The 12653-nt window shown below is 50.3% G+C and overlaps 2 protein-coding genes across 2 annotated transcripts in view; one reads left to right on the top strand and one right to left on the bottom strand.

The window, feature by feature from the left end:
* The window catches only part of LOC113953868 (mucosa-associated lymphoid tissue lymphoma translocation protein 1-like), a 21037-nt gene extending 20749 nt beyond the window's left edge, over positions 1-288 (bottom strand). Inside the window, 1 exon segment of the mRNA XM_027657518.1 lies at positions 173-288. Within this exon segment, the coding sequence (XP_027513319.1) occupies positions 173-273 (101 nt within the window). The 5' untranslated portion in view covers positions 274-288.
* Positions 289-5614: 5326 nt separating this feature from the next.
* The window catches only part of ALPK3 (alpha kinase 3), a 33794-nt gene continuing 26755 nt past the window's right edge, over positions 5615-12653 (top strand). The window contains exon 1 of the mRNA XM_027657517.1: positions 5615-5787. Coding sequence (XP_027513318.1) covers positions 5645-5787 — 143 coding nt within the window. The 5' untranslated portion in view covers positions 5615-5644. The remainder of the gene's footprint in view (positions 5788-12653) is intronic.

The raw sequence follows: 12653 nt of genomic DNA, 5'->3' as shown, positions 1-12653 counted from the left end.
ACGGCGGGGCTGCGGCGGCTCCGCACAGACCGGCCCGGTACGGCCCGGCCCGGCCCGGTACGGTACGGCCCGGCCCCGCGCGGGGTCGCCGGGTACGCGCCCCTCGCTCAGGTGCCAAGGCTCCCGCACCACCCTGCCCACGAGCGACCTCTCTCCCTCCCCGCCGCCTTACAGGTGTATTTGAAAATATCCGCTCCCTATGGGTGTCCTCCTCCCCTTCCCGCGGTGTCCCTCTCGCACACTCCTTAGAGGTGACCTCATCTCCACCACCATTGTTGACCTTCCTCTCATTCCCACAAGTGTCCCCCTTACAGGTGTACTTGTCCATATCCCCACGGGTGTCCTCAGCCCCCTCTACACAAGTGTTTTCAACCCCACCAGTTACCTCATCCCCATCCCCACAGGTGTCCTTGCCCCTATCCCCACTGGTGACCTCAACTCCTTACCCATGGGTTTCCTCCCTCCTTCCCATGGTGCCCCCTCCACTCCTTACAGGTGTGGATATCCCCAGTGGTGACCTTGCCCCTCTCCCCAAGAGTGTCCTCCCCTCCTCCCCACAGTGCCCTTCCCCCCTTACAGGTGTATTCACCCATATCCCCACGGGTGTCCTTGCCTCCCTCCCCACCAGTGTCCTCAGGCCCTTCCCCACAGGCGTCCTTGTCCTTTCCCCACAGGTGACCTCACCCCCATCCCCACAGCCATCCTCACCCACATCCCCAATGGTGTCCTTAGCCCTTCCCCACAGATCTCCTTGCCTCATCCCCACAGGTGTTCTTGCCCCTGTTCCCATGACCACCCTTGCTCTCATCCCCACAGCCACTCTCACCCCCTTCCCACTCCCACCCAGCCCACCACCCTCACACCCCACAGCTGCTCTCACCTCTTTCCCGGGAGCCACAGACAGAAAGGCTCATGTTGGACCCAGCGCTGCTCTGTGGGTGGGCACGTAGAACCTGCCTCCTCCTCCAAGAAGTCCCCACCAGCTGGGCCAGGCATCACGAGGGCCCCAGGGGAAGTGATGCCGGCAGCGCCAGAGGTTGCACAAGCCCCTCTGGAAGGGAAGGGACACAGTGGAGCGTCAGGACTCCAGCACTGTGCCATGACTTGCACTTACAAGGTTAGGGCAAGGTCAGACTTGTTAACCCAGAACTCTTCACCTTTCAAGAGGCTACAAGGAAATGAGCTGGAAATGGTGGATGGAGAGGACAGAGGGTGGCCAGGGAGTGATTGATTGTCATTCCCAAAGAACTTTGCAGTGACCAGGCAGCGAGACTGACACAAAGCCTAGGAGGATGAAGCAGGTCTGGGCTCAGGACTTGGGGTGACAAGGTTCCTACTCCCAGGGCAGAGAAACTCCCACCAGGCTGGCTTCTCCCCAATAGTCCTAGGAAGCAGGTCCCCACAGTGCCAGGAGTGATGTGGACCAGGACTTCTGAGCATGGGGGGGGACCATGGACCAGCTAGAGAAGAGGCTGTGAGGGGCTCTCACTTCTCTGCTGAAATTTCTCTCCTCTGGGGCTGTAGCAGTGCTTATGGGCTGACCAAGGAAAAGCGAGGCCATCAGGGATGTCTCTCCTAAGTGGCAGCATGGAAAGGCACAAACAGGTCATCAGGATGGCAGAGAGAAGCAGTTGTGGCTGAGAGTGGTCATGGATCACCTCCACAGGGCAGGGCTGGGCCATGCAAGGGTCTGAGGGACTAAGCAAGGCTGAAGGTCCCTCTCCCTGCTGCTTTTCTCTTAGAACAGATGAGGAAGAAGGTGGTAGGAAAAAGCCAACCCAACACAACTGGTAAATACAGGAAGGATTTTCTCTCTCCATGTCCTTTCCTCTGTGCAGGATGGGACAGTTATGCTGCAAAAGCAAGAAAACCTGCTACATCCTGTCCATCCAATGTGATCCTGAGCAACCCCTGCTCCAACCAAGACTGGTCTTTTCCTTTCATGGATACAGAAAAGGTGATGCCTAGCTCATCTCCCCAGCTGTCTGAGATCATACGGACCCTCCTTTTTCCTGATTTCTTAGGGGTCCAGCCAGGCATTTGGAAATACACACTTGCAGGTTTAAAACCTATGAATGATTGCAAATGAAGGTTCTGGCTGAATATGTGCCAGCAGCTCTGTGCCACGCCTGTGCTGCAGAGTTATTATCCATGCAGCACAGGCAGCTAATAAAAATGATCATTAAATTAACCCCAGCACTTTCCTAGAGCTAAAGATGACAATTCTGGTTGATGCAGCATCTCTTCAAACAGCTGGAGGTTGCTGCATTACCTGTAGACTGTTTCTCCAGGCTTCAGAGAGAGAATCCTTCTCCAAATACCTGCTCAAAAAGTCTGTCATATTTGTCCTCTATCAGAGCCCTGCCCTGGCACGGTCTGTGTGAATATCTGGGGAAGAACCAGGGGTGAGAGCTTGTTGTCAGAGTGCAGGAAGAAGCCTGTGATTTTAGGAAGGGAGGACCTTATGGGCGCAGGGTGGGAAAGGGAAGGATAAATTGTGCGAGAGGAGTGAGAAAACATCTGCGACGTGCTGTGAGTCAGTGCTGGATTTGCAGGCAGAGGAGGAAAGCTTTGCTAACAAGGACTGAATCCTTGTGGCTGGCTGGCTTAGGCTTCAGCAGCTAAACATGTTTCCAAAGTGAGACGGGAGCAGAGGGCACTGTCACTCTCTGTGAGCAGAATGACGGGAGAGCAGATGTGAGAGGAAGCTGTCCCAGCAGGGATAGGCACAAGAACCATTCAGAGCCTGAAAGGGCAGAAAAGAATACAACCCCCCCGTGCGTCTGGGGGGAGGATTAAACACCACAGCAGGCTTTGTCTCATCACATCTGAGCTAAACCTGCGCTCACCATCCAGGTTTCCCTCCACTGCTGGGGTGAGGCACTGAACCATGTTGTAACCAGGGTGGGAAGGGACCCCTGGGGGTCTCTGGTCTAGCCCCCCACTTCAAGAATGATGTCAATCATCTGCTCAGCACCTTGTCCCCTCCACTGTCTCACAGGATGGAGATTGCCCATTTCTCTGGGACTCTGTGGTACTGTTTGATCTCCGTCACAGGCCAACTAATTTTCCTAACATCTAATCAGAACTGTCCTCCTTGCCCCTTGCATTTTGGCCTCTCAGTCCATCACTCTGCATCTCTGAGTCTGTACCTTCTTGTGAGGTAGTGAAGGAAACAAGAAGGTCTCTGTTTAGCCCTTCCCTGAAGCCTGAAACCCAGCTTCTCTCACCCTCTCCTCCTATGTCAGGTGCCTGAACTCCCTCAATCTTTTTGGTGGCCTTCACTGGACTCATTCTAGTAAATCAGTGGCTTTCCTATATTTGGGACTCTGCAATCAGACATAGTTCCAGGCCCAAAGCAGAGACCTACCTGTTCTGGACACCCTTCTCAGGTGGGCTGGGCTCTGTTCTATCAGATCAACATGCCAAGAGTTTGGGCTCATGGTGAAATAATGTCTAATTCATATGCTGGGGCTTGAATTCAGGTTTCCTGAAGCTGTGGGACCTGAAAGTCTTCCTCCTCCTTCCAGAGAAAGGGATGGGAGCAAGAGAATGCTACATTGCGTCCTCCCAGCCCAGCATCCTCCCTCCCACATTTGGGCGGCAGCCAGGGCGCAGTGAAGGGTGTGAGATCAGGGCACACACACTGAATATTCTTATGTCGCTCAAACGCTTCTTGAGCCAAAGGTAGTGTCTTCATCCTGCATAAACCTCAGGAGATTTTTCCTTCCACGCATTTGTCCTGTGGATTTTATTAACCCCTACTGAGCAGCCACAGCTGTGTGTGGGAGCAGCTTAATGCCAAGAGGATGGAGGAAGCATCTCCCTTTTACTGACTTTACCTCCTGCTAATTTCACTTGATGCCCCTGGTCTTGTTCTCCTTGTCCCTCACAGCTGTGTATGCCTCAGTCATGGCACCTCAGTTCATTCTCCCAGGCTGAAGAGTTGCAGTCTGTGTAGTTATTCTTCATGCAGCAGCCAGGCTGGACCTTGGCTCATCCTTGCTGACCTTCTCTGTGGCTTAGGTTTGGGGTTTTTTTTGGGTCTACTGTACTCTGTTAGAGATGGATTATTCCTAAGTGGCATTAGCCAACACAGAGCCCACTGCTGCCTATCTAAAATGACTATTGTGGTTTCCCCAATGGATCATGTTACGTTTGTTTTATGCAATTTCATCTGCTATTTCACTGACTGGAGAAGACAAGGTCTTCAGTCAGCCCTCTGGGACCACCTTTCCTTATATTTCTTAGGACCACATCCAAATGTCTTAGGGAGGTCCATCGCCTTTGCCAAGATTAAATATCTTCTCTGGTATTCAGCCATTTACGTGCCTAATAATGTGATCACCTGCCACCATAGTGCACCCTGTGATCACCTGTATGGGTGATGCACACACTGTCTGTGTCCGTGCACATCCTTGTGCCAGTGCCTATCCAAAGTCACCCTTCAAATCACAGTGTTAGCTGGGAAAAGGAATCAGGAATGTCCTGCTCCAAGTGATCCATCACCTGCCCCTGATTGCTGTTCATCCGCTGCCTCTCCCGCCCCAGGAGGATCAGCTCAAATCCTGTTCTCTTTCCCAGTCTGGAGCAATTTGCCATCATCTCCCTGCTCCTGCAGCAATCACTGCTGTGCAGCTGTGCACAGGCAGTGATCCACAGTGAATCTGCTCTATCCATCATTCCAGGGCTAGAGGGATGCGATGCCACTATGTGCTTGCAGCGCATGATGCAGCAGCTTGACAGGCAAGAGGAAGGCAGAACAAGAATAAATCCAATTTTACTACTCATTATGTTTTCATTTGGTATTAAATCACTGCTGGTAATAGTTTGTGACATGTATCTACCTTTTATAGCCCTGTTTTGTGCTATCTTTTCCATGGAGACTATAAATACCATCACAGACCTTCTCCTGAGCATTCTGGGATAAAGAGCAGGCTGCCAAGGCATAAGACCCCAGTGTGAGGACGTGACTGCTGAGTGGTGCCACCAGCAAGGGTGGGTGCCACCAGCAAGGGTGGGAGCCTCATGCCTGCAAGAAATCAGTGGAGGTTGTAGCTGATCCTGAGAGATCATAGAACCATGGAATATCCTGAGCTGGAAGGGATGCGCAGGGATCAAGTCCAACTCCTGGCCCTGCACAGGACACCCCAACAATCCCACCCTGTGCCTGGGAAGATTGTCCAAATGCTCTTTGATCTCTGGAAGCCGTGGGGCTGTGATCACTGCCCTGGAGAGCCTGTTCAGTGCCCAACCACGCTCTGGGGGAAGAACCTTTTCCTGAGATCCAACCTAATGCTCCCCTGACACAGCTCCAGCCATTCTCTCGTGTCCTGTCACTGGTCACCAGAGCAAAGGGACATTTGAAGTGTGAGAAATTCCCCTCATTGAGGTGGAGGTTATTATTTAAAAAAAAAAAAAATAAAAAAAATGTAGACTTCTTCCCCAAAAGATGAAGTGGAGCTCGCAGCCATGGGGAGAGGGAGAGGCCGGGCAGCCAGCCCAGAGAGGCCGGGCCGTGGCCGCTGCGTCACGTCCCCAACACCCCGACTGACAGCGGCATGTGCAGAGTCGCTATAAATGCCAGCGGTGACTGACAGGGCGGGCAGCCGCGGGCAGGGGCAGCCTCAGTCCGGCCGCCGCCATGGGCTCGACCCGCCGGGCCCTCGCCGGGCTCTACGGGCGGGGATCGGGCCACGCCGATGGCGCCGAGGAGGCCGAGAGCGCGGCCTGGGCCTCGCGGCCGGACAGGCGGAGTTACCTGCTGGGCATCCGGCCCCAGAACAGGTGAGAGCGGCCGGCCCGGGGGAACGGGCTGCTCGGGAGGTGTCCCCGCTCGGGCCGCTGCCCTGGGTGCGAGTGACACCGGGGACGGCGCCTGCGGGAGACGCGCCGAGGGCGGGCGGGGGCCGGAGGCGCTGGGGAGGCGGTCCGGGCTGCCCGGAGGGGCAGCAGGGCAGGCTGGACACCTCCCAGGTCGAAAGGCAACGCCCGGCCCCAAACCCAGCTGGAAGTGGTGTGGCCACCTGCGCCTCATCATGCCCTGTGGGGATTCTCCCCACGGACCATTCCAAGGGGGAAAAGCCAAGTGATGGCTTGGGCTCTCCAGAGGGGCTGGTGGGCCCGGGCCAGTCCTTCTTGCCCCCTGGAAAGAGCTGGGGGTGTCGTGGTTGTTGCTGGGGCAGGGGGTGTTGGTGTTGTGCATCACGTGTAACTGGGTGGGTGTGTGGAGTCCTGGAATCATTGAATAGAATTGTGCAATATCTTGGGCTGGAAGGGACCTGCAAGGATCATCAAGTCCAGCTCCTGGCCCTGCACAGACACCCCAACAATCCCATCCTGTGCCTGGGAGCGTTGCCCAAACACTCCTTGAGCTCTGTCAGCTGTGGGGCCATGACCACTGCCCTGGGGAGCCTGTTCAGTGCCCAGTCACCCTCTGGGGGAAGAACCTTTTCCTAATATCCAACCTAAACCTCCCCAGACACAGCTCCAGCCATTTCCTCAGGTCCTATCACTGGTCACCAGAGATTGATCAGTGCTGCCCCTCCATTTCTGTTCGTGAGGAAGCTGCAGACTCTGATGTGGTCTTGGTCGATGGCTTCCCTGTGAAATCCTGACAAACACGAGTGCCTGTCTCTCCAGTTAAATTCAGGGAACAGCGCTGACCTTCCTGCCTTCATTGTAGTGAAGCTGCTCAACACCAGACACAGAGCGAGGGGCCACACTAGTGCCTTATCTTATTGCCAAAAAGGCATTTCTACAATGTAGATAGGGGCCAACAGCAATGAGAACAGCATTCCTGGGTCAGGAATGGCCTCAGGCAGAGGGTCTGGGGAAGAAATAAGGCTTTGTTCACTGGGGAGAAAGTATGAGAAACATGCTGTCAGCTGAGCCTGACTGAGGGTAGCTCACACAAAAATACAGGGCGATGTGCCAGTGGAGCCAAAGGTGTCAGTGATTGTGTGAGGTGTTCAAAAAAAGCCTCAAAATTGCTTTGAATGCACTGGGAATACTGTTCAGTCTCCAAACGATTGTGCCTCTTCCCTGCTGATGGTTTATAAATAATCCATTTCCAGCATGTCAGACATTGATGCCTCAAAGAGTGAGACTTTCATAAAAATAAATACAGGACCAAAAGACATAAAAAAGGGCTGCTTGGAAGTCAGGTGTTAAAACTGGGTAACACCAAAGTGAAGCTGCCTAAATTCAGTTCCTTTTTGCTGGCATCGTGGGGTGCAAGCTAATTCTGGTCTGGCTGCACACAGTGGCATCTTCAGCACCAACAAATGCCAATACAGGGTCCACAACCTGCAGCCTCAGGAAAATCTCTGAGCCCAGTGACTCCAATCTGTGGATTACAGGCAGAGAGAGGATTTAATAAAGAAGATCTCAAGGTGTTTGGATTGCCTATAGCTTGACTTGAGCATATTCCCCCTGACTATGCTCGAATTGCAGCTTTAATCAATTTAACTGTAAAGGAGGGTTCATCCATCCTGCAAGCAATACCTCCAGTGTTCCCCAAATCCCCTGAAGTTTTCCTTACATCTGCTAAGGAAGGCATGGAGTGATTTTGGTCTCCTGGGCAGTGCACCTGATGTCTTCTGACTGGATCGACTCTGTGGCTGACGTATGGTAAATCCAGCCCATTTCTGCAATGCTCTGAGCCCTGAACTCCTTGAACTTGTCAGACTGGTGCTACCAGGGCTGCACCCCAATTCCCATCCATGGGAGCCTAATCCTGGCAAAGGGACTCTGTGCTGCCACGCTCAAATCTGCAGCACATTCAATTTCCACAAACTGACCAATCCTTTTCCCAATCCGCTTATGTTTGTGGTTGTCAAAGCCTGTGGGAAGGCAATTTTTTTTGCCTGTTAACTCCACTGTCTGCCCCTTCTGTTGTAAGAAGTGGTGAATAAATATTTGCCAAATAGCAAAACTGACCTTTCCCTGTCATGGCAACTTCCAGTTTCCCTGATGAGTTAGGGTAGAGTCATATAAAAGTCTTGTTCCCTGTGGAACCCTACAAGTGGTGAAGGCTTGAGCCAGGATGTGTGGAAACTGTGTTGTTGTTGTCTAAGATGTAGGGTAAGGGGTTGAATTAAGTGGGTCTTTTTGTCCTGTAATTAAATAATGGATCATAACAATTATGGAAAGCAAGTGAGTGGAATGGTGCAGCAAGGAGACTTTCAGAAAGCAATTATGAGTTTAATTAAATCCAGGAACATCTGGAGAGCTTGCCTGGGAGAACTTGAAAAGCAAGATGAGCAACATGCTGAACGGCAGATAACATTGAGCAGTTCTCTGACACAGAACAGATTTGGGTTTGGAGCTAACAAAGGCATGGGACAAGTGATGCAGACACAGAATTGCGGTGGGAGGCTGCTGTGGTGGTTAGAAAACAGAAATGGATATTCTGGTCTAAAGAAAGTGTGGGTTTCTTTCAGGCTTCTCTGTTGCTGTCTTTATATGTATTTATAAAGTGTATTTAATAAAAATATTTGCCTGCTCTTTTCACCCATTCTTAAAGCAGTAGAAAGTGTAGTGACAAGGTAGAGGTACATGCAGGCATCTTTAGGAAAAGAAACTGAAGTTGGGAATCCCTGCTTCTGGGGTGACTCGTGGACACATTCTTCAGTCAGTTCTGGGGTCTCAGCGTAGGAAGGACTTCCAAAAAGGAAGGACTCTTTGGAGTGAGTCCAGAGGAGGCCACAGAATGATGAGAGGGATGGAGCCCCTCTGGTCTGAGGAAAGGCTGAGAAAATTGGGATTGTTCAGCCTGGAGAAGAGAAGCTTCAGGGTAACCTAATGGTGGCCTCCCAGTACCTGAAGGGAGCCTGCAGGAAAGATAGCTAGAGATTGTTTACAAAGTCTTGGTGACAGGCCAAGGGGATATGGCTTCCCACTGTCAGAAGGCAGGGTTAGATGGGATATTAGGATGAAATTCTTGGCTGTGAAGGTGGTGAGCCTCTGGCACAAGTTTCCCAGAGAAGCTGTGGCTGCCCCATCCCTGAAGTGTTCGAGGCCAGGTTAGATGGGGCTTGGAACCTGGTCTAGTGGAAGGTGTCCCTGCCCACATCAGGGGGTGGAATAAGATGAGCTTTAAGTTCCCTTCCAACCCAAACAGTTCTGGGATTATATGTAGAGGGCAGTCTGGATGATCTTACTTGGTCTCCCTAATCCTACAGGAGGAAAGGGATGTTGTGTAAATTGAAGGATATGAATTTGAAAACCAGAACATGCTTTTTCTGTTTTTTAGCTTGTAGAATATACCAGAGGTGGTGCTACAGGGGCCAAAAGAATAGAGGTGTTGAAAATGACTGTAGAGAGAATATAAATCCTTTTATTAGACAGAGTGTTCAGGGTGTTTACGTTCTGTGCCCTCAGGAACTGGTATTTAGGAAGGATTTTTCCTGTGAGCAGACAACTCAGTGTCAAGAGATCACTGGCTTTCCTTTGCTGGTCTTTTAACATACCTGATATTGGACAATGTGAGGAGCAGCTTGGTGATTTGCCTTCTCCCCTGGCTGCTGACAGGACTTTTTTATTTTGGGGTAGCTGTTTTGTTTGTGTTGGGTTTTTTTAAACCCTCTTATGTCTCAAAGCACTTGACTATAATTATTTCACGAAATGGGAGGAGGAGCTGTCAGTCCTTTCCATGGTCTGCCTTAGCTGCATTCATAGGCCACAGCTCCAAGACATCTCTTTAGGTGTCCTTTTTGTAAGAACTAGTGAGGCTGGAGAGTGTCTTGTGCAGAGAGATGCAATTTTATATAAAATCTTCATCTGAGTCCCAGGTGAAGTCCTCTGCTGGCAGCAATGTGCACCTCTGGCCTCGTGCAGGTGTCTGCTCCTTGGTCTCATTAGAGCATTGCCTCCTTGCTTATATATCTTTCTACTGTCATAGCTGCATCATACACAGATATTTATAGAGTGTAGTGACATTGCCTCTGATCTTTTCTTGGATGACTGTCTCTGTTTGGGGTGGCAGTTGAGCTCAGGAGACAGCCTTGCCACCTGGCTCTTCTGGCTGGAAACCATTCCCAATCTTGTCCCTCTTGCTTTGCACATAGATCTTTCTCCTTCATTTGATATTGTTGCTATAATAAAGTGTGCTGGAAACTCAGGAGCACTTGTTTCCTGAAAAGCATGTTTAGTTCAGAGGAGTTCCCTCTTCAGCAGCTGGGCACCTGTATCATCCTGTGTAACCTTGCTTTGGCAAGGACTGGTGTAACTCTTGGGTAAGGTGCCAGCTGAGGCACCTGAGAGCATTCAGTCAGTTTGATTTGTGGGATGGGAGTGTCCTAAACTCTAAAAGGAGGGACAGCCAGTACCCACTGGAAAGGCAAAAGTAAAGGTGTCAGTGATTCAGCTTCAAACCCTGTGATCTGTAGGACAGAGGCATCTGTTTCCCACTGGTGTAATTGCTTGCATAGTGGTGTCTGGTTTGAGTGGGGCACCTTGGCAGTGAATAACAACACTGAATAACAATCCCAAGCAGTCCCAAAGGAGGATTTTTCAGCCCCCTTTCCAAAGTCTCCTGTCCATATATCCCCTAGAAAGCCAAGCAGAGATGAGTGTGTAGGTGATAACCAAGGCTGGAGGAACTGGGGCTGGACAAGCAGTGCCCTTCAGGATCACTGTTAAAATACAGAGCATGTCACATGTGCGAACTTTGGTTTTCTCTGGAAACCTCATAAATGGAGATGTTTCCCAGGCCAAAGATCCCATCTCATTGAGTGTAGGGGAGTGTGTGGTCCTCTCCAAACAAGGCATCTCCCATGCCACAGCAGATGCAGTTCTCAGCAGAAATTAAAACCTTCTCTACCCTCGCTCTGTTTCAACAAGGGGAGGAGAGTCTCGGGTGAATGAGGTTGTTATTTCATAGTGACTCAGTCTCACACTTCACAGCATCACCTGGTCCAAGGAAGAGGAAGGAGTAAGAGCTGTTACAGGCAATTTTACTTTCACTTTTCTTCTTTTCTATGCACAGTGAGCTGCCAGGAGGATGTCACCTTTCCTGGGCATCTCATTGTCCAATATTTGCTTTACTTTTTTTTGCCATTTCTTATTCCTCTGTGTCTTTCTAAGTTTAATTTGGACCATAGAAACAGCAATAATTCAGAGTTAAAATACACAGATCTGAGCCATCTTCAGAGCATTACAGAGGCTGATACAGGAATGTGTAACTTAATTTATTGTTCTCCACCTTCTCTGTTAATGAAATCTAACTCTCAGTTGTTACACACAAGTCTGTGTTCATCTCAGCACAAAGTAAATTACCTGCATAAAAAAATGCCATATTTCTGCAGTTCTGACATCGATTCGGTCCGTGACCTTGACAAGCAAAGACTCAATACATCCATTTTCCAATCTGAAATAACAATGTGTCTTGTACAGCAACACAGCCCTCACAGCTGCTTTATCAGGGACTGCTGATAGCTGCTGCCATGGTATATGAACACCAGCACACTCCTTCTGTGTGTGCATGGAGTGCTTGATAAGGAGCGGGACACACGGCAGAAAAGCAGCCTAAGCATAACCATATGTACATGAAAGCTTCATTATTGGCTTTTAAATGTTGAAAAGGGTTTGCTGCCGACAGCGAGGCAGTATTCGGAGTGGCTTGTATTTGTTTCAAGTAGTATTAACCTTGGAGGCAGACAAGTTCATAGGAAACCTTATACTTGGAAGTCTACATGTGCAAAACACGCCAAATAATGTCACAGGTCAGAGAGTCACCAAGGGGATTGCCAGGGCTGTCCCTCTGTCCAGCTCCCGGGATGGACAGGCTGCCCTGCTCTCTGTGGGCTTCCCGAGGAGCTTTAGTGCAATGCTTCTTCCCTCAAAACATAACTCAGAGCTCTCTGCTTTGCTGTCATGGACTCATTTCGCTGTTTCCTTCCTGCGCTGGGCAGCTTGTGTGGCTCAATTTTCATGCTGTGGAGAAGCACAGAAAAAATACTGACTGCTGCAGTTCAAGCAGCTTGAGTCCAGGTGCTTGTCCATATGAGGATGGAGCCACTGTTAAGCCTATTTCAGGGTCTCCTGAGCTCTTGTTGACTTCTATGTGAGGAATGAGCCGGAAGGAGAAAGATTTCTTTATCTCGGGGAGAAGAAATACTGAAAGAGGGCAATTTCATGGAGTGATTGCATGAGAGGGTTAGAAAAGGTGTCAGGTTGAACGTCTATGTTTTTCAAGCAGTTAACTTTTCAGTGCCAGTCGGGTGATGTACCAGCCCAGGCCATCAACTTGAGTGGTTAAAAAAAGTGAGTGGTGTTGACAGTTCTGCCTCCTGCCCGTGCAAAACTGAAATTTGGCAAGTGCCTAAAAACGGGGAAGGCTGTCTTCACTTCCAAAGGAAATTATGGCTAGTTGAAGGGCTAAAACATTTAAGAGTATGATAAATGGCCGAAGGAATTTGAAAGCCTCTGATACAACAGAATTTAAAGAAGAACTGAGACTGGTAGAAGGTATGTGCTAGAGGGGTATAATTCTGTGTCCAGCTGTTAATAAACAAACCTGTATTTTCAGAACTAGCTTATAAAAAGCTGAGCTTCATTTCATGGATGTGAGGTGTGCCCGAGCTGGCCTCCTCCCACTGATGCTGGACATGCCTAGAGCAGACTTCTTTGAACTCCACTTCTCCAGTAGA

Source organism: Corapipo altera, unplaced genomic scaffold (genome assembly GCF_003945725.1).
Source record: "Corapipo altera isolate COAL_440 unplaced genomic scaffold, ASM394572v1 308, whole genome shotgun sequence".
Lineage (NCBI taxonomy): Eukaryota > Metazoa > Chordata > Aves > Passeriformes > Pipridae > Corapipo > Corapipo altera.
Note: the sequence above shows the minus strand (reverse complement) of the source record. Positions and strands in the feature narration are given on the sequence as shown.